General features: G+C 40.0%; 1 protein-coding gene across 2 annotated transcripts in view; it reads left to right on the top strand.

The window, feature by feature from the left end:
* Positions 1 to 22,284, top strand: part of LOC138327331 (gem-associated protein 5-like) — a 252,249-nt gene that overhangs the window by 91,668 nt on the left and 138,297 nt on the right. For both annotated transcript variants that reach the window (XM_069273348.1, XM_069273349.1), the window contains exon 18: positions 18,047 to 18,160. In XM_069273348.1, coding sequence (XP_069129449.1) covers positions 18,047 to 18,160 — 114 coding nt within the window. The remainder of the gene's footprint in view (positions 1 to 18,046; positions 18,161 to 22,284) is intronic.

The raw sequence follows: 22,284 nt of genomic DNA on the forward strand, positions 1-22,284 counted from the left end.
AAGTGGAGTGTAGGGGAGGGGGGAACCCTGATATAAAGGTTTGAGTGGTGCATCAGCCAGGAGTGAAGGAAAGTGGAGTGTAGGGGAGGGGGGAACCCTCGATATAAAGGTTTGAGTGGTACATCAGCCAGGAGTGAAGGAAAGTGGAGTGTAGGGGAGGGGGGAACCCTGATATAAAGGTTTGAGTGGTGCATCAGCCAGGAGTGAAGGAAAGTGGAGTGTAGGGGAGGGGGGAACCCTGATATAAAGGTTTGAGTGGTGCATCAGCCAGGAGTGAAGGAAAGTGGAGTGTAGGGGAGGGGGAACCCTGATATAAAGGTTTGAGTGGTGCATCAGCCAGGAGTGAAGGAAAGTGGAGTGTAGGGGAGGGGGGAACCCTGATATAAAGGTTTGAGTGGTACATCAGCCAGGAGTGAAGGAAAGTGGAGTGTAGGGGAGGGGGGAACCCTGATATAAAGGTTTGAGTGGTACATCAGCCAGGAGTGAAGGAAAGTGGAGTGTAGGGGAGGGGGGAACCCTGATATAAAGGTTTGAGTGGTGCATCAGCCAGGAGTGAAGGAAAGTGGAGTGTAGGGGAGGGGGGAACCCTGATAAAAAAGGTTTGAGTGGTGCATCAGCCAGGAGTGAAGGAAAGTGGAGTGTAGGGGAGGGGGAACCCTGATATAAAGGTTTGAGTGGTGCATCAGCCAGGAGTGAAGGAAAGTGGAGTGTAGGGGAGGGGGGAACCCTGATATAAAGGTTTGAGTGGTGCATCAGCCAGGAGTGAAGGAAAGTGGAGTGTAGGGGAGGGGGGAACCCTGATATATAAAGGTTTGAGTGGTGCATCAGCCAGGAGTGAAGGAAAGTGGAGTGTAGGGGAGGGGGGAACCCTGATATAAAGGTTTGAGTGGTGCATCAGCCAGGAGTGAAGGAAAGTGGAGTGTAGGGGAGGGGGAACCCTGATATAAAGGTTTGAGTGTGTACATCAGCCAGGAGTGAAGGAAAGTGGAGTGTAGGGGAGGGGGGAACCCTGATATAAAGGTTTGAGTGGTACATCAGCCAGGAGTGAAGGAAAGTGGAGTGTAGGGGAGGGGGGAACCCTGATATAAAGGTTTGAGTGGTACATCAGCCAGGAGTGAAGGAAAGTGGAGTGTAGGGGAGGGGGGAACCCTGATATAAAGGTTTGAGTGGTACATCAGCCAGGAGTGAAGGAAAGTGGAGTGTAGGGGAGGGGGGGGAACCCTGATATAAAGGTTTGAGTGGTACATCAGCCAGGAGTGAAGGAAAGTGGAGTGTAGGGGAGGGGGGAACCCTGATATAAAGGTTTGAGTGGTGCATCAGCCAGGAGTGAAGGAAAGTGGAGTGTAGGGGAGGGGGGAACCCTGATATAAAGGTTTGAGTGGTACATCAGCCAGGAGTGAAGGAAAGTGGAGTGTAGGGGAGGGGGAACCCTGATATAAAGGTTTGAGTGGTGCATCAGCCAGGAGTGAAGGAAAGTGGAGTGTAGGGGAGGGGGGAACCCTGATATAAAGGTTTGAGTGGTACATCAGCCAGGAAGTGAAGGAAAGTGGAGTGTAGGGGAGAGGGGGGAACCCTGATATAAAGGTTTGAGTGGTGCATCAGCCAGGAGTGAAGGAAAGTGGAGTGTAGGGGAGGGGGGAACCCTGATATAAAGGTTTGAGTGGTACATCAGCCAGGAGTGAAGGAAAGTGGAGTGTAGGGGAGGGGGGAACCCTGATATAAAGGTTTGAGTGGTGCATCAGCCAGGAGTGAAGGAAAGTGGAGTGTAGGGGAGGGGGGAACCCTGATATAAAGGTTTGAGTGGTACATCAGCCAGGAGTGAAGGGAAAGTGGAGTGTAGGGGAGGGGGGAACCCTGATATAAGGTTTGAGTGGTACATCAGCCAGGAGTGAAGGAAAGTGGAGTGTAGGGGAGGGGGGAACCCTGATATATAGGTTTGAGTGGTGCATCAGCCAGGAGTGAAGGAAAGTGGAGTGTAGGGGAGGGGGGAACCCTGATATAAAGGTTTGAGTGGTACATCAGCCAGGAGTGAAGGAAAGTGGAGTGTAGGGGAGGGGGGAACCCTGATATAAAGGTTTGAGTGGTACATCAGCCAGGAGTGAAGGAAAGTGGAGTGTAGGGGAGGGGGGAACCCTGATATAAAGGTTTGAGTGGTACATCAGCCAGGAGTGAAGGAAAGTGGAGTGTAGGGGAGGGGGGAACCCTGATATAAAGGTTTGAGTGGTGCATCAGCCAGGAGTGAAGGAAAGTGGAGTGTAGGGGAGGGGGGAACCCTGATATAAAGGTTTGAGTGGTACATCAGCCAGGAGTGAAGGAAAGTGGAGTGTAGGGGAGGGGGGAACCCTGATATAAAGGTTTGAGTGGTGCATCAGCCAGGAGTGAAGGAAAGTGGAGTGTAGGGGAGGGGGGAACCCTGATATAAAGGTTTGAGTGGTACATCAGCCAGGAGTGAAGGAAAGTGGAGTGTAGGGGAGGGGGGAACCCTGATATAAAGGTTTGAGTGGTACATCAGCCAGGAGTGAAGGAAAGTGGAGTGTAGGGGAGGGGGGAACCCTGATATAAAGGTTTGAGTGGTGCATCAGCCAGGAGTGAAGGAAAGTGGAGTGTAGGGGAGGGGGGAACCCTGATATAAAGGTTTGAGTGGTACATCAGCCAGGAGTGAAGGAAAGTGGAGTGTAGGGGAGGGGGTGGGAACCCTGATATATAGGTTTGAGTGGTACATCAGCCAGGAGTGAAGGAAAGTGGAGTGTAGGGGAGGGGGGAACCCTGATATAAAGGTTTGAGTGGTACATCAGCCAGGAGTGAAGGAAAGTGGAGTGTAGGGGAGGGGGGAACCCTGATATAAAGGTTTGAGTGGTACATCAGCCAGGAGTGAAGGAAAGTGGAGTGTAGGGGAGGGGGGAACCCTGATATAAAGGTTTGAGTGGTGCATCAGCCAGGAGTGAAGGAAAGTGGAGTGTAGGGGAGGGGGGAACCCTGATATAAAGGTTTGAGTGGTACATCAGCCAGGAGTGAAGGAAAGTGGAGTGTAGGGGAGGGGGGAACCCTGATATAAAGGTTTGAGTGGTGCATCAGCCAGGAGTGAAGGAAAGTGGAGTGTAGGGGAGGGGGGAACCCTGATATATAGGTTTGAGTGGTACATCAGCCAGGAGTGAAGGAAAGTGGAGTGTAGGGGAGGGGGGAACCCTGATATATAGGTTTGAGTGGTACATCAGCCAGGAGTGAAGGAAAGTGGAGTGTAGGGGAGGGGGGAACCCTGATATAAAGGTTTGAGTGGTACATCAGCCAGGAGTGAAGGAAAGTGGAGTGTAGGGGAGGGGGGAACCCTGATATAAAGGTTTGAGTGGTACATCAGCCAGGAGTGAAGGAAAGTGGAGTGTAGGGGAGGGGGGAACCCTGATATAAAGGTTTGAGTGGTGCATCAGCCAGGAGTGAAGGAAAGTGGAGTGTAGGGGAGGGGGGAACCCTGATATAAAGGTTTGAGTGGTGCATCAGCCAGGAGTGAAGGAAAGTGGAGTGTAGGGGAGGGGGGAACCCTGATATAAAGGTTTGAGTGGTACATCAGCCAGGAGTGAAGGAAAGTGGAGTGTAGGGGAGGGGGGAACCCTGATATAAAGGTTTGAGTGGTACATCAGCCAGGAGTGAAGGAAAGTGGAGTGTAGGGGAGGGGGGAACCCTGATATAAAGGTTTGAGTGGTACATCAGCCAGGAGTGAAGGAAAGTGGAGTGTAGGGGAGGGGGGAACCCTGATATAAAGGTTTGAGTGGTACATCAGCCAGGAGTGAAGGAAAGTGGAGTGTAGGGGAGGGGGGAACCCTGATATAAAGGTTTGAGTGGTGCATCAGCCAGGAGTGAAGGAAAGTGGAGTGTAGGGGAGGGGGGAACCCTGATATAAAGGTTTGAGTGGTGCATCAGCCAGGAGTGAAGGAAAGTGGAGTGTAGGGGAGGGGGGAACCCTGATATAAAGGTTTGAGTGGTGCATCAGCCAGGAGTGAAGGAAAGTGGAGTGTAGGGGAGGGGGGAACCCTGATATATAGGTTTGAGTGGCATCAGCCAGGAGTGAAGGAAAGTGGAGTGTAGGGGAGGGGGGAACCCTGATATAAAGGTTTGAGTGGTACATCAGCCAGGAGTGAAGGAAAGTGGAGTGTAGGGGAGGGGGGAACCCTGATATAAAGGTTTGAGTGGTACATCAGCCAGGAGTGAAGGAAAGTGGAGTGTAGGGGAGGGGGGAACCCTGATATAAAGGTTTGAGTGGTGCATCAGCCAGGAGTGAAGGAAAGTGGAGTGTAGGGGAGGGGGGAACCCTGATATATAGGTTTGAGTGGTACATCAGCCAGGAGTGAAGGAAAGTGGAGTGTAGGGGAGGGGGGGAACCCTGATATAAAGGTTTGAGTGGTACATCAGCCAGGAGTGAAGGAAAGTGGAGTGTAGGGGAGGGGGGAACCCTGATATATAGGTTTGAGTGGTACATCAGCCAGGAGTGAAGGAAAGTGGAGTGTAGGGGAGGGGGGAACCCTGATATAAAGGTTTGAGTGGTACATCAGCCAGGAGTGAAGGAAAGTGGAGTGTAGGGGAGGGGGGAACCCTGATATATAGGTTTGAGTGGTACATCAGCCTGACTCCTGATGAAATGACTATATTGAATCACTTTTATATCATTTCAAAATTTTTTATTGTAAATAAAATGCAAAGAGATTTGGCATCAAGCAAAGCTTCTATTATCCGTCTCGAAACAAATCACCTTTCTGAACCATTCCATCCAGATCGATATACCAATACTACATGGATACATCTCCAATTCCATATGTAGTTTGATCTCTAGTTGTATGGTGTCAAATTGGAAAACACATGCATTGCCAACATTTTGACAATGAAGGTTGATATACCCATTTTTCAGAAAATATTTGATAAATCTCCAGATTTCTTGGGCTACGAGAAGCAAAATAAAACAAAATAACCAAGATGGAGCAATTTTCTGTTTTGACAATAAAAGAAATTTTGATTCTGACAATTTGAGATTAATAAGATTTTGTTAAAAATAAATTTGAAAGTGACTAAAAATAAATTTGAAAGTGACTTTGGTAAAAAAAAATTACACTTACTGAACTTCAATTTTTTTTTAAAGATTTTTGAAGTCTACTTTTGTAATAAATCAAATAAAGGTTTATTTCAAATAAGACTGAATGAGTTCTTGTTATCAAAAAGTTTAACAACTATACCCAGGGGAAAAATAGGTACCTTTTAGGTATTTTTTAGGTGTACCTAAGGTATACCTTATACCTTAGGTACTTTTTTGGTAAGAAAGAAAAAGAGGAAGAATGGAGAGGGGTTTTGTATAGTCAATAAAGGTATATTTTAGGTATGTTTTAGGCACAGTTTAGGTATACCTAATATGTACCTAGTGGCATGATGTGCCGAAAAAGTACTCAAAAGCTGCCTATGATATACCCAGAGAACTACCTAAAACATACCCGAAACATACAAAGTACTTAAAACATACCCAAAAGCTACCTAAAACATACCTGAAAGCTACCTAAAATGTACCAGAGAGCTACCTAAAACATATATAGAGAATACATGGTTAGTATCTTACAATACAAGGTTTATTTTGGTGCGAGACTTAGGAAAGCCGAGATGACGAGGCTTTGCCGAGTCATCTCGGCTTTCCGGTGTCGAGCACCAAAATAAAACTTGTATTGTAAGATACTAACCGTGTATTCTGTTTATCCTGCAACTATTATGGCTTTCAAAAACGAAAAGCAAATTGACAGTTCCTTTCTTTGTTTCGCTCGAAGCGAGACGCTTCTTTGATGCGGAGGTAAAGATTCATTCACTTAAAGTGGGAAAATAAAATAAGCGCATTCACAAACAGTAACCGTAAATTCTATTCAGGGTGATATATCACTGAAAGGAAATGAAAATACTCAAATAACAACCAATACCCATTAAGAATTACTTAACAATACATACCTTTGTCATGAGCCAAGAAAAAGACGACACCGCCATACGAAATTTTCGATATCGTAAAAATGACGTCATTTCGATGAATGTGACGTCACATTTTAGCGGGACTGAATGACGTTTCATTCACCGAAAGGTTCAAGTTCTGGGTCAAGTTAGAAAAAGTTCCGTCAGATATGGAACAAATTCACGTGATCGTATTGACGGATAAAGCATATCGTATTGAGGGATAAAGCACAAGTTTATCCGGCAGTAGTTATTGGTCAGTATGTGGGACAGTTGCAGGATAAATATGAATATATATACAAAAAGGAAATGATCCATGTCAAGTTTTATGCTGACACTATAGATACTCTGTATATTATAATGTCAGTACCCTAGATAATGTTAATGGAGAGAATTCACAAGGACTGGAGTGGTGGAAAAGGAAGCTCTAAATATAAGATGGTATTGGATTTCCTGTAGTTGTTTATGAAGTGGGACGCATTACCCGCTGTTGTGCAATGCAGCATAAACAACAGCTGTCGGCTCCCTCAGGACTTAGACCAATATCTCACCAAGATCATGTCAGGACTTTTCAGGACAGCTTCATGTTGCTATGGTAAACATGGAATCTGCTTGTACTTTGATAATCAGGAAAAAGGCAATGTGTAGTTACCATACAGGAATCAATGCATGTTCCAGTTCTTTGTTATGTGTATTTATTCGTATGATTTAATTTGGGCTCTGTTTACATCAGTGACTTAACTACATACCCTATAATGCCTATTTATTGGACAGTGATGTAAACATCTGACAAACACACTTAGTAGAATCCATTTTATCCCCTATAAGCATTTCTTACTCTTTCACTCCTTATATCTGTTAATATTAGAATTGATAGAACCATAATCCTTACCATTCACTGACATATGAATTAAGTGTATAGTTACACTATAATGCATTACCTAAGTTGTCATGTAATATTGGTAGGTCAGGGATGGGTTACACTATAATGCATTACCTAAGTTGTCATGTAATATTGGTAGTCCAGGGGATGGGTTACACTATAATGCATTACATAAGTTGTCATGTAATATTGGTAGTCCAGGGGATGGGTTACACTATAATGCATTACCTAAGTTGTCATGTAATATTGGTAGGTCAGGGGATGGGTTACACTATAATGCATTACCTAAGTTGTCATGTAATATTGGTAGGTCAGGGGATGGGTTACACTATAATGCATTACCTAAGTTGTCATGTAATATTGGTAGTTCAGGGGATGGGTTACACTATAATGCATTACCTAAGTTGTCATGTAATATTGGTAGGTCAGGGGATGGGTTACACTATAATGCATTACCTAAGTTGTCATGTAATATTGGTAGGTCAGGGGATGGGTTACACTATAATGCATTACCTAAGTTGTCATGTAATATTGGTAGTCCAGGGGATGGGTTACACTATAATGCATTACCTAAGTTGTCATGTAATATTGGTAGGTCAGGGGATGGGTTACAATATAATGCATTACCTAAGTTGTCATGTAATATTGGTAGTCCAGGGGATGGGTTACACTATAATGCATTACCTAAGTTGTCATGTAATATTGGTAGGGGGATGGGTTACACTATAATGCATTACCTAAGTTGTCATGTAATATTGGTAGGTCAGGGGATGGGTTACACTATAATGCATTACCTAAGATGTCATGTAATATTGGTAGTTCAGGGGATGGGTTACACTATAATGCATTACCTAAGTTGTCATGTAAAACTGTAGTTCAGGGGATGGGTTACACTATAATGGATTACCTAAGTTGTCATGTAATATGGTAGTCCAGGGGGTGGGTTACACTATAATGCATTACCTAAGTTGTCATGTAAAATTGTTAGTTCAGGGGTTGGTTACACTATAAATGCATTAACTAAGATGTCAAGTAATATTGGTAGTCCAGGGGGTGGGTTACACTATAATGCATTACCTAGTTGTCAGTAAAATTGGTAGTTCATGGGTTACTCTATATTGCATTACCTAAGATGTCATGTAATATTGGTAGGTCAGGGGATGGGTTACACTATAATGCATTACCTAGTTGTCATGTAATATTGGTAGGTCAGGGGATGGGTTACACTATAATGCATTACCTAACGTTGTCATGTAATATTGGTAGGTCAGGGGATGGGTTACACTATAATGCATTACCTAAGTTGTCATGTAATATTGGTAGGTCAGGGGATGGGTTACACTATAATGCATTACCTAAGTTGTCATGTAATATTGGTAGGTCAGGGGATGGGTTACACTATAATGCATTACCTAAGTTGTCATGTAATATTGGTAGGTCAGGGGATGGGTTACACTATAATGCATTACCTAAGTTGTCATGTAATATTGGTAGTCCAGGGGATGGGTTACACTATAATGCATTACCTAAGTTGTCATGTAATATTGGTAGGTCAGGGGATGGGTTACACTATAATGCATTACCTAAGTTGTCATGTAATATTGGTAGGTCAGGGGATGGGTTACACTATAATGCATTACCTTAGTTGTCATGTAATATTGGTAGTTCAGGGGATGGGTTACACTATAATGCATTACCTAAGCTGTCATGTAATATTGGTAGTTCAGGGGATGGGTTACACTATAATGCATTACCTAAGTTGTCATGTAATATTGGTAGTCCAGGGGGTGGGTTACACTATAATGCATTACCTAAGTTGTCATGTAATATTGGTAGTCCAGGGGGTGGGTTACACTATAATGCATTACCTAAGTTGTCATGTAATATTGGTAGTTCAGGGGTGGGTTACACTATAATGCATTACCTAAGTTGTCATGTAATATTGGTAGTTCAGGGGGTGGGTTACACTATAATGCATTACCTAAGTTGTCATGTAAATATTGGTAGGTCAGGGGATGGGTTACACTATAATGCATTACCTAAGTTGTCATGTAATATTGGTAGGTCAGGGGATGGGTTACACTATAATGCATTACCTAAGTTGTCATGTAATATTGGTAGGTCAGGGGATGGGTTACACTATAATGCATTACCCTAAGTCAGGGATGGGTTGTGCATTCCTAGTTGTGTAATATTGGTAGGTCAGGGGATGGGTTACACTATAATGCATTACCTAAGTTGTCATGTAATATTGGTAGTCAGGGGATGGGTTACACTATAATGCATTACCTAAGTTGTCATGTAATATTGGTAGGTCAGGGGATGGGTTACACTATAATGCATTACCTAAGTTGTCATGTAATATTGGTAGGTCAGGGGATGGGTTACACTATAATGCATTACCTAAGTTGTCATGTAATATTGGTAGGTCAGGGGATGGGTTACACTATAATGCATTACCTAAGTTGTCATGTAATATTGGTAGGTCAGGGGATGGGTTACACTATAATGCATTACCTAAGTTGTCATGTAATATTGGTAGGTCAGGGGATGGGTTACACTATAATGCATTACCTAAGTTGTCATGTAATATTGGTAGTCCAGGGGATGGGTTACACTATAATGCATTACCTAAGTTGTCATGTAATATTGGTAGGTCAGGGGATGGGTTACACTATAATGCATTACCTAAGTTGTCATGTAATATTGGTAGGTCAGGGGATGGGTTACACTATAATGCATTACCTAAGTTGTCATGTAATATTGGTAGTCCAGGGGATGGGTTACACTATAATGCATTACCTAAGCTGTCATGTAATATTGGTAGTTCAGGGGGTGGGTTACACTATAATGCATTACCTAAGCTGTCATGTAATATTGGTAGTCCAGGGGATGGGTTACACTATAATGTATTACCTAAGTTGTCATGTAATATTGGTAGTCCAGGGATGGGTTACACATAATGAACCTATGTGTATATTGGTAGGGTGGGTTACACTATAATGCATTACCTAAGCTGTCATGTAATATTGGTAGTCCAGGGGATGGGTTACACTATAATGTATAACCTAAGCTGTCATGTAATATTGGTAGTCCAGGGGATGGGTTACACTATAATGTATAACCTAAGCTGTCATGTAATATTGGTAGGTCAGGGGATGGGTTACACTATAATGCATTACCTAAGTTGTCATGTAATATTGGTAGTCCAGGGGATGGGTTACACTATAATGTATTACCTAAGTTGTCATGTAATATTGGTAGGTCAGGGGATGGCTGGGGGGTTACACTATAATGCATTACCTAAGTTGTCATGTAATATTGGTAGTCAGGGGATGGGTTACATTATAATGCATTACCTAAGTTGTCATGTAATATTGGTAGTCCAGAGGATGGGTTACACTATAATGCATTACCTAAGTTGTCATGTAATATTGGTAGTCCAGGGGATGGGTTACACTATAATGCATTACCTAAGTTGTCATGTAATATTGGTAGTTCAGGGGGTGGGTTACACTATAATGCATTACCTAAGTTGTCATGTAATATTGGTAGTCCAGGGGATGGGTTACACTATAATGCATTACCTAAGCTGTCATGTAATATTGGTAGTCCAGGGGATGGGTTACATTATAATGCGTTACCTAAGTTGTCATGTTATATTGGTAGTCCAGGGGATGGGTTACACTATAATGCATTACCTAAGTTGTCATGTAATATTGGTAGGTCAGGGGATGGGTTACACTATAATGCATTACCTAAGTTGTCATGTAATATTGGTAGTCCAGGGGATGGGTTACACTATAATGCATTACCTAAGTTGTCATGTAATATTGGTAGGTCAGGGGATGGGTTACACTATAATGCATTACCTAAGTTGTCATGTAATATTGGTAGTCAGGGGATGGGTTACACTATAATGCATTACCTAAGTTGTCATGTAAAATTGGTAGTTCAGGGGGTGGGTTACACTATAATGCATTACCTAAGTTGTCATGTAATATTGGTAGTCCAGGGGGTGGGAGGGGGGGGGGCGTTATTACACTGTATCATTACCAACGTGCATCCTGTCCAGTCGCGTTGTCCCACAACTTCCCATTGTATCATGCCCTCTCCCCTTTGATATATGGTGGTGGTGGTATTGATATTGTAAATGGAGCAAGAAAATGCATAGTCAGACCATTGACCTTACGAACACTAGCCAAACATGGAGCTATATATCCAAAGTACTCTTTTTGTCACTTTTGGAAATTTTGTGCATATTTCTACCATAGGTAAAGTTGTATATTTTAATGGCTGTGAACTTGAAGTTTCAGGTTTATGTCAGGCTGTTTAAAGTGAACAGTCGGGCAAGGATGGCTAAAGTCGGTAAAAATGGTGTGAATGTATCCAGTATAATTTCTTATGAAATAGAAAAATAAAATCTCTCGCCAAAATCTGTCTCCGTACGAAGAAATTAATTTAAATTATAGGAATCCTAAAACGTCATCCCGGCTGACTATGTCCGTGGTTACATTTACACGCAGCCTCGCTTTCAATTCTTTCAACTTTCCTTAACTTTAATGGTCAGAACTGGGAAATGTAAGCAGAACTTGGCCGTCGTATCAATATGTGAGAACTTTTTGAAGGCCAATGAACGCATTTAGACTGGTTTTCTTTGCCCGACTATTCACTTGAAATATAATCAAAAGAATGCAGCTCTGCTGCTTCATGTTTATTTGGTAACCATGAAATTGTAAAGCTCATTCTCATATTGTGGTTCAGATTTTTCTAATTGATATGGAGGTGGTAACATTTAGGTTTGGTTAACATTTTAGTTGTTTTGTTACCTTTAATTGAATAAGAGTTATGTCCCTTAAATTATTCCTAGCATTGTCAAATGGAGATTACTACCCTAATGACAGAGGATTAAAAATGAAATAAAAAATTTATTAAAAAAAACAATGAAGGAAAAACTTGTACCTTTAATTATTGATAAAATCAAAATAAAATTGATAAAATGAATTAGTTTCTATGTTAACTTTGATGTGTTATCCACATTTTGGCCAACCAATGAAATTTAGCCTAAATCAATTAAAGCTAAAAAACCCACTTATAGTGACCATGTGCTAATTTGAAGTTTTTAAAGACAAGGTGTAATCAAGAGCACATTCATAATTTTCTTTATGACAATATTGAACTCCGTCGTCAAGCAATAAATCATCTATATAAGGAACAGTTGTAGTACAAAGGCCCAGTTTATTTGAAGAGCCGACTTTAAAATGTCACTTCTTAATTATTCATCAAGTGAATTTTTCTTGATAAAAACACACCATAATTCATAACCAACATATTTGTGACAGCTAAAAAGAATATGGAATTTTAAACACATTTAATTAAATGTGTTGTCATAGCCTAAAGACACTGGTTCGTAAGAGAATTAGCTGTTAAATGAGGCGTACAAACATGTAAACATTGCCAGAAAGGCTATCAGCATTTATACCATCTCTAATTAATGGCACTTTAACTTGTGTTTTATGTAAACAAACACACAGAGTTCCAGGTGATACCGTTAGGGGCCGGTTTATTTATTGTTACTTTTGTTTCACAGTACAGTCAGGTGTGGAAAAGGTCATTTCTTGTCAGAGGAATCTGGTAACAGTCCTTGTGGCTGTTATCTAGTGAAGGTCACAGGGTCATAGGGTCACAGGGTCAAGCCTGTAATAATATCACTGCTTTTATCAGGTAAAGGTGATCAGGTATTAAGGTGTTAGAGGTCATGGCCAAAAATATCTATTAGTAGATAAGAAGATCAGCCTGGCAGTTTGACAATACAAGTCTGTATAGATAAATGATTTTTCTGGTATTATCTATAGAAAATGGAAAGCATGTTGTCCATGTAAGGTTGCAAAGTCATAGCTATAAAAAGATATCTTGCATATATTACCACTGTCAGAGGTCAAGGTCATACACCACTACTACATTACTGTATTCCACAGAGATCTGCTAGCTAGTTTAGGTCAAGGTCATACTTCACATACATTACTGTTTTCCACAGAGATCTGTTAGCTATTTCAGGTCAAGGTCATATGCCACTACTACATTACTGTATTCCACAGAGATCTGTTAGTTAGTTCAGGTCAAGGTCATACACCTGGACCACTACATTACTGTATTCCACAGAAATCTGTTAGCTAGTTCAGGTCAAGGTCATGTTGTCAAGCACCTTATTTGAATTATTATTCAACGTCTAAGCTCAGCTACCTTCCTCTAGTACTTTTGCCATTTTTCATGGCTCTTTAGGAATATGAAATACCCATCAAGAAATGGAAAAAGTACTAGAGGAAGGTCGTTGAGTTTTATTTTTTATATATTTAACTCTACATAGGCACATACTTTTTTCACTAGTTGTATATATGTAAAGATCAATGTCAAGGTCATTGCAAACACTGCAGTATGTAGTAATTTTATAAGTGGTCAAAGTACACAGTAGTGTATCATATGCATATATATAAAAAATCCTTTAAGAAAATAGAATTCCATCATGTTTATAATGCTCTCAACTTCACTATTTATGACTTAAAATTTCCCATTTAAAAGGCCCTGGGCCTCGTTTTTCAGGCTAGAGAAAATGCATGTCTTAAGAGACAAGGTCATCGTGCGCTTTATTGAGATGGAGAAGGCACACAAACACTCCTCAGTGTGTATATGTATATAATGAAGTTTATGGTGATGTAACAGTAGTATGGTATAAGATTATCACGGTTTATTGGTTTGTATAAGATGCTAGCTGGTATAGGAAGATGATTTATAAAGCTGATGTCAAAATAATGTAGTTGACTTCCGGTGCTGTCTATATAAATCTGATGTATAAACTCATGTCTGTCATGTTTATAAGTCACAACTTTGTTTTCAATGAGTTGGCTAGATTGATGGTTTATATATTTACATAACTTATTATATCTAATTAATGTGGTATATTGCTCATGAAGTAATAAGCCTGTTTAGGTATTTATTCATTAGAAGGCTGTATAAATATCTGGCCCAAGGACAATGCTGTTGTATTTTTTGACAGAACAAACCACAAATAACATCACACAGATTAATACATCACATAGCCAATCAGAAATAGCATCATGTAAATAAACATAGCATATAGCCAATCAGACGTCACGGAAATTAACACAGGAAGTTAACACAGTGTAGCCATGGCGATCATAACATCAACAAGGTGATATAACCAATCACAAGTAATACTATGGAAAGTGAAACACCAATACCAAAATAAAAAACCAACAATCTTTATAGCCATGCAACCACATAAGAACATAAATATTTACACACCATTAATACCATCACAAATGACGACAAATGACTTCATAGAAGTCGAAAAATATTGCAAGTCACAAATAACATCATCAAAATTTACATACATCACAACCAATCGCAAATTCTGTTATAGAAAATGACACAGCTTTTGATATAGCCAATATAGTATATTGTCCCTCTAAAAACAAAACAAAATGAAAATAATTTACACACATTATGATAAACTAAAACTACACCAGGCCCCGATTTCTCGAAACAAACTTAAGTCCAAAACTGACTTAAGTCTAAGGTTTTCATATAAGTTACATAAGGAGAAAAACTTAAGTTTTGACTTAAGTCTGCACTTTTGTTTTGAGAAATCGGAACCTGGGTAGGCTGGTAATGTTTCTTAACAATGTAGGCCTTGCAGACCTTAACCACTTGTAAGACAGCTTAATAGGAGTTAAAAAATATTATCATTTTGTAAGTGTGAATATAACATACAAACTTTAATTTTTTTATTTTCTATTTTTTTTTTATTAAAAACTTATCCTTTAAAATGGTGTGTTATCAATCATATTCTGAAACCTCTGTGAGTATGAGAATCTTTAATGTCACTTTGTCATGTGTAATAACATCTGCATGTGTTTAATATTCGACCTCACTTAAATCATTAGGCTGTTCATTGAGTATATGTTATTAGGGGTTACTTTTCTAATATGTAAGACATTAAATCATTGCTTCATGATCTGCTGTCTAAAACCGGAGGCACCACATATGTGTTTATCATGGCTAACACTATTATATAATAAAATGGTTTCTACATTATAGTTTGAAGTAATAATGTTATTACTGTTGGTGATAGATAAGCTGTATGGTCAGTTTTACATCAATATTATTAGGTTTTGTTATGATAAACATCCTCATTTAATTCAGTATTACACACAGTCCTCCTGTATATTCATTATAATAATTGGTCCTTAACATGTCAGCGTGTTCTATATTTAACCATTATGTCATTTCCATTCATAATATATCTTTTCCTGGTATGTCAGCTGTGGAATATTAATCTGATCAGTTTCTCCATGCCATGGGATATGTCAACAATTACCATGTATTTTTATAGAAATTCCTACAGCAATGTGGCCATGAATTGATATACAGTGTGCATTTTCTAGTTACAGTTTGTAAATTCCCTTTGTCTTTCTATTTTAACATTATTCTTCTGCTGATGTTCAACTTTTATTAGAGTGGTCTTTATTACAGTAATGCAGTTTTAGATGAACTTAATTTAATCTCAATTAACTTGTGTTAATTTTTAATATTTTTGATACTGAGATGGTGGTTTTTGTAGAAAATAATTTGTTCAAATTGGCAATTACAGGTAGGGGTCTTGATGTGTTAAAAGGTATGGAAAATGTTGTTTCATGTATAAGTCAGCAATATAGGCCCAATAGACCTTTGTAAACTAGCAATACAGGCCCAATGGACCTTTGTAAACTAGCAAAACAGGCCCAATGGACCTTTGTAAATGAAATGTAGACTGAGTGGAATAATCTAGCAAAACAGGCCCAATGGACCTTTGTAAATGAAATGTAGACTGAGTAGAATAATCTAGCAAAACAGGCCCAATGGACCTTTGTAAATGAAATGTAGACTGAGTAGAATAATCTAGCAAAACAGGCCCAATGGACCTTTGTAAATGAAATGTAGACTGAGTAGAATAATCTAGCAATACAGGCCCAATGGACCTTTGTAAATGAAATGTAGACTGAGTAGAATAAAGTAACAACCGAATACAGGCCCAATGGACCTTTGTAGATGAAATGTAGACTGAGTAGAATATACTAGCAATACAGGCCCAATGGACCTTTGTAGATGAAATGTAGACTGAGTAGAATATACTAGCAATACAGGCCCAATGGACCTTTGTAAATGAAATGTAGACTGAGTAGAATAATCTAGCAATACAGGCCCAATGGACCTTTGTAAATGAAATGTAGACTGAGTAGAATAATCTAGCAATACAGGCCCAATGGACCTTTGTAAATGAAATGTAGACTGAGTAGAATAACCTAGCAATACAGGCCCAATGGACCTTTGTAGATGAAATGTAGACTGAGTAGAATATACTAGCAATACAGGCCCAATGGACCTTTGTAGATGAAATGTAGACTGAGTAGAATATACTAGCAATACAGGCCCAATGGACCTTTGTAAATGAAATGTAGACTGAGTAGAATAATCTAGCAATACAGGCCCAATGGACCTTTGTAAATGAAATGTAGACTGAGTAGAATAATCTAGCAATACAGGCCCAATGGACCTTTGTAAATGAAATGTAGACTGAGTAGAATAATCTAGCAATACAGGCCCAATGGACCTTTGTAGATGAAATGTAGACTGAGTAGAATAATCTAGCAATACAGGTCCAATGGACCCTTACAGGCCAGAAGCTGTAAACAATAAGACAGTGGATGAGTTGTAAGGTATTGTTTGTATGTTATACAGAAGGTCAGGTAAGGTCGGCCTGCCAGGTCTGACAGGGCCACCATTGTGTAAGGTTAGGGGACTGTATGATCTTTATATTGTTACACATAGTTGTAATACCTGACTTCTACCCGACTCCTACATCATCTGAATTCCTACCAGAAATATCCCTGTCCTCTTCTTTCCACTAACTTCTTTCTTGCTCTCCCAGAGATGGATCTTGTACCCTCCTACATGTATTTTATGACAGTATTTTCTCCTTTTCCACCCCCACTCCCCAGGGAATAAGGGATTTTTTAATGTAAATTCAATTTTAATGATGTATTACTTACCACTATTTGCTTCTACTGAATTTTGAGGGCAGCATGCTGGGATAAAGTTTTACAATGTTGATTCCAATGAATGACTTTCACCTTCATTCAAAGTCACAGGGATTGAACCTTAAATTGAACCTGGAGCACGATTGGAGGAAGGTTTATTCTATCAAATGAAAGTTCTTTACCTTCAATCAGGTTTTTTGGAATAAGCTTACCTTGACCTTCATGTTAATAACATTAGACTAAATTGATTCATTAAGTCAGCAACATAGGTACCTGGTATTAGGTATGTAGCATATTGGCATGAACTGCTACCAAGTTTGTTCAAGGTCACTTTGGTCAAATAACATTCATCTTTGAACAAATTCTTGTAAATATTTACTATGGCATTTCATCATGAAAGGCTAACTGAACTTTGTCCAGTTGAAAGACCATTGCCTTTACTCAAGGTCACAGAGGTTAAACATTCTTATAAAATGATCAAGTACCATTAAGTTTTTCAAAATCTGACCTTCATTAATATGTCCTTAAAACCTTTGGTTTCCTTGAAAACATAGAGTTGTTCTGAAACATATACTGGCATGTAAATTGCAAATTTGTATAAATGATTGACTACCATATTCTTACTTGATCTTGGTGGTCAGATATCCTAACTCACAGAATGATTTCTTTACCACCAAAATGCGCAAAGACTTGTAGCTTGTCAAAATACATTCTAGTCAAATTGGTCCCAGTTTGTCAACATACACATAAACAATAAACTCTATTGAGATTTTACAAGAGGTTATAAGTTTCAACCAAAAATTTGTCATTTTATCTTGAACATTTTAGAACTCTGGTGACCTTAATGGCCCTCTTGTCTATCCCTTCCCCTTATTCACTGATTTCTCCCTGAGTATTATTATTAATTACCATATGCTGCTGATTTGCCTGAGTTTATACATGTAATCAAGTCTACGTAGGAGTCACCACCACATCAATTAGCTATTGACTGGCATGTGTTTTGTGAGCAACGGAGCGTGACTGGTGTTTATGTACCGTAAACATTTGCTATTGTAGTGAGGTCATGCATAGTAATTGGCATGTTTTTGTTTCTGACCAGGCTGTGGTGAGGTAGGGTCGAGTGACTGTGACACGGATGAGGATGACCAGGACTACGTCCATCTCGGCTTCTTTCTGGACAGAAGGAGCATGTACAAGTGCTTAAAACAAGAAGGTAGGTAACTCTACATTTTCAGGGTCAGTAACCTGGCCACTGCTTGTTATTTTCAGAAAAATGGAGCAGTGATCTGTGCTGTTTGAGCTGTGATAAAGATTTGTCAGCCGCTAAGGGTTCTGTCAGAGTTTACAACATGTTAAGATAAGAGGATAAAATACATGGCACAGAGGAATGTCTTAGATACCAAGGGTCAAAACTCTGGGGGGCAAGGCCAATACATGCTGATGAGAACAATGGGGAAAAAAAAGTTTTTTGGCTACAGGGATGATCATCAAGGGTCAAACTATACAACTTAGAATAGTGGCAATATATACAGCCTGCATAGAGGGGCAATATATACATCCTGTATAGAGGGGCAATATATACAGCCTGCATAGAGGGGCAATATATACAGCCTGTATAGAGGGGCAATATATATACAGCCTGTATAGAGGGGCAATATATATACAGCCTGTATAGAGGGGCAATATATATACAGCCTGCATAGAGGGGCAATGTATACAGCCTGTATAGAGGGGCAATATATACAGCCTGCATAGAGGGGCAATATATACATCCTGTATAGAGGGGCAATATATACAGCCTGCATAGAGGGGCAATATATACAGCCTGTATAGAGGGGCAATATATATACAGCCTGTATAGAGGGGCAATATATATACAGCCTGCATAGAGGGGCAATGTATACAGTCTGTATAGAGGGGCAATATATACAGCCTGCATAGAGGGGCAATATATACAGCCTGCATAGAGGGGCAATATATATACAGCCTGCATAGAGGGGCAATATATATACAGCCTGCATAGAGGGGTAATGTATACAGCCTGCATAGGGGGGCAATATATACAGCCTGCATAGAAGGGCAATATATATACAGCCTGTATAGAGGGGCAATATATATACAGCCTGTATAGAGGGGCAATATATATACAGCCTGTATAGAGGGGCAATATATATACAGCCTGTATAGAGGGGCAATATATATACAGCCTGTGTAGAGGGGCAATATATACAGCCTGTATAGAGGGGCAATGTACAACTTACAGGAGAGGGAAAATGTACAACTCCCAGTAGAGGTACAATGTACATCTTAGGAATAGAGGGGACAATGTACAACTTGGTATAGAGGGGACAATGTACAACTTGGTATAGAGGGGACAATGCACAACTTCCAGTAGAGGGACAATGTACAACTTGGAATAGAGGGGATAATGTACAACTTGGTATAGAGGGACAATGTACAACTTGGAATAGAGGGGACAGTGTACAACTTGGTATAGAGGGACAATGTACAACTTGGTGTTGAGGGGACAATGTACAACTTGGTATAGAGGGGACAATGTACAACTTGGTATAGAGGGGACAATGTACAACTTGGTATAGAGGGGTCAATGTACAACTTGGTATAGAGGGGACAATGTACAACTTGGAATAGAGGGACAATGTACAACTTGGAATAGAGGGGACAATGTACAACTTGGTATACAGGGACAATGTACAACTTGGTATACAGGGACAATGTACAACTTGGTATAGAGGGGACAATGTACAACTTGGTATAGAGGGGACAATGTACAACTTGGTATAGAGGGACAATGTACAACTTGGTATAGATTGGACAATGTACAACTTGGTATAGAGGGGACAATGTACAACTTGGTATAGAGGGGACAATGTACAACTTGGTATAGAGGGGACAATGTACAACTTGGAATAGAGGGACAATGTACAACTTGGTATAGAGGGGACAATGTACAACTTGGTATAGAGGGGAAAATGTACAACTTGGTATAGAGGGACAATGTACAACTTGGTATAGAGAGGACAATGTACAACTTGGTATAGAGGGGACAATGTACAACTTGGTATAGAGGGGACAATGTACAACTTGGTTCAGTGGGACAATGTACAACTTGGTATAGAGGGACAATGTACAACTTGGTATAGAGGGACAATGTACAACTTGGTATAGAGGGGACAATGTACAACTTGGTATAGAGGGGACAATGTACAACTTGGGGTGACAATGTACAACTTGGTGTAGAGGGGACAATGTACAATTTGGTGTAGAGGGGACAATGTACAACTTGGTGTTTAGGGGACAATGTACAACTTGGTATAGAGGGGACAATGTACAATTTGGTATAGAGGGGACAATGTACAACTTGGTGTAGAGGGGACAATGTACAACTTGGTATAGAGGGGACAATGTACAACTTGGTATAGAGTGGACAATGTACAACTTGGTATAGAGGGGACAATGTACAACTTGGTATAGAGTGGACAATGTACAACTTGGTATAGAGTGGACAATGTACAACTTGGTATAGAGGGGACAATGTACAACTTGGTATAGAGTGGACAATGTACAACTTGGTATAGAGGGGACAATGTACAACTTGGTATAGAGGGGACAATGTACAACTTGGTATAGAGGGGACAATGTACAACTTGGTATAGAGGGGACAATGTACAACTTGGTATAGAGGGGACAATGTACAACTTGGTATAGAGGGGACAATGTACAACTTGGTATAGAGTGGACAATGTACAACCTGGTATAGAGGGGGCAATGTACAACTTGGTATAGAGGGGACAATGTACAACTTGGTATAGAGGGGACAATGTACAACTTGGTATAGAGGGGACAATGTACAACTTGGTATAGAGGGGACAATGTACAACTTGGTATAGAGGGACAATGTACAACTTGGTATAGAGGGACAATGTACAACTTGGTGTAGAGAGGTTACAGATGGGACTACAATTGGAGATGAGGTTATAGCAAAAGGCAACAGGACAGTGTATAGCTAGAGGCTAAGACTGTAATGGCATTGGTAGAAGATGTAAACATGCAGCACAGAGGTCCTGTACTGGTTAGACAGCTCTATCTAAATTGTTAGCCCTGTGTAGATAAGGTACTACTGGTACTGTGGAATGTTACTGATACTGCCAGACAAGATGAGGATGACCTGATCACAGTGGTGATAATGGGAGCATTTCCATTGACCTCAGACCAACAGCTGTCATGTGGTGCCTCCATTACCATGCTGATATAATGTCATCTTTTCACCTCTACACAAAATACATTTGGTCTCTCTTGGTAGCCAGACACTCAGACATATAGGTTATAAACACTACAGTGAAATGTTGATACAAGTGACAAACAATATTTGCTTGGTTGTGTTGGATGGATCTTAATTCATTTAAAATAATGGTTATTGGAAACGCTAGAAAGTTATGTTTACATAATGTTGTGGCGTTGATTTGTATTGAGGGTTGATGTTTACATGAGGTTGTGGTGTTGTTTTGTATTGAGGGTTGATGTTTACATGAGGTTGTGGCGTTGTTTTGTATTGAGGGTTGATGTTTACATGAGGTTGTGGTGTTGTTTTGTATTGAGGGTTGATGTTTACATGATGTTGTGGCGTTGTTTTGTATTGAGGGTTGATGTTTACATGAGGTTGTGGTGTTGTTTTGTATTGAGGGTTGATGTTTACATGATGTTGTGGCGTTGTTTTGTATTGAGGGTTGATGTTTACATGATGTTGTGGCATTGTTTTGTTTTGAGGGTTGATGTTTACATGATGTTGTGGTGTTGTTTTGTATTGAGGGTTGATGTTTACATGATGTTGTGGCGTTGTTTTGTATTGAGGGTTGATGTTTACATGATGTTGTGGCATTGTTTTGTATTGAGGGTTGATGTTTACATGATGTTGTGGCGTTGTTTTGTATTGAGGGTTGATGTTTACATAATGTTGTGGCGTTGTTTTGTATTGAGGGTTGATGTTTACATGATGTTGTGGCGTTGTTTTGTATTGAGGGTTGATGTTTACATGATGTTGTGGCGTTGTTTTGTATTGAGGGTTGATGTTAACATGATGTTGTGGCGTTGTTTTGTATTGAGGGTTGATGTTTACATGATGTTGTGGCGTTGTTTTGTATTGAGGGTTGATGTCCTTTGGATGGATGATGTGTAAGCTGGATGTCTTATTGTAGGGGTAAATTAAATGATAAAATGATACACTAATAGAAGCTGGCAGTGACTTTGGTTGTATTTTGGGGTGAATTACTTATTTTGGTAAAAAGCTGACATTGATGTGCGATGTTGTATTTTTGG

The sequence above is a fragment of the Argopecten irradians genome, chromosome 7 (genome assembly GCF_041381155.1).
Source record: "Argopecten irradians isolate NY chromosome 7, Ai_NY, whole genome shotgun sequence".
Classification (NCBI taxonomy): Eukaryota; Metazoa; Mollusca; class Bivalvia; order Pectinida; family Pectinidae; genus Argopecten; species Argopecten irradians.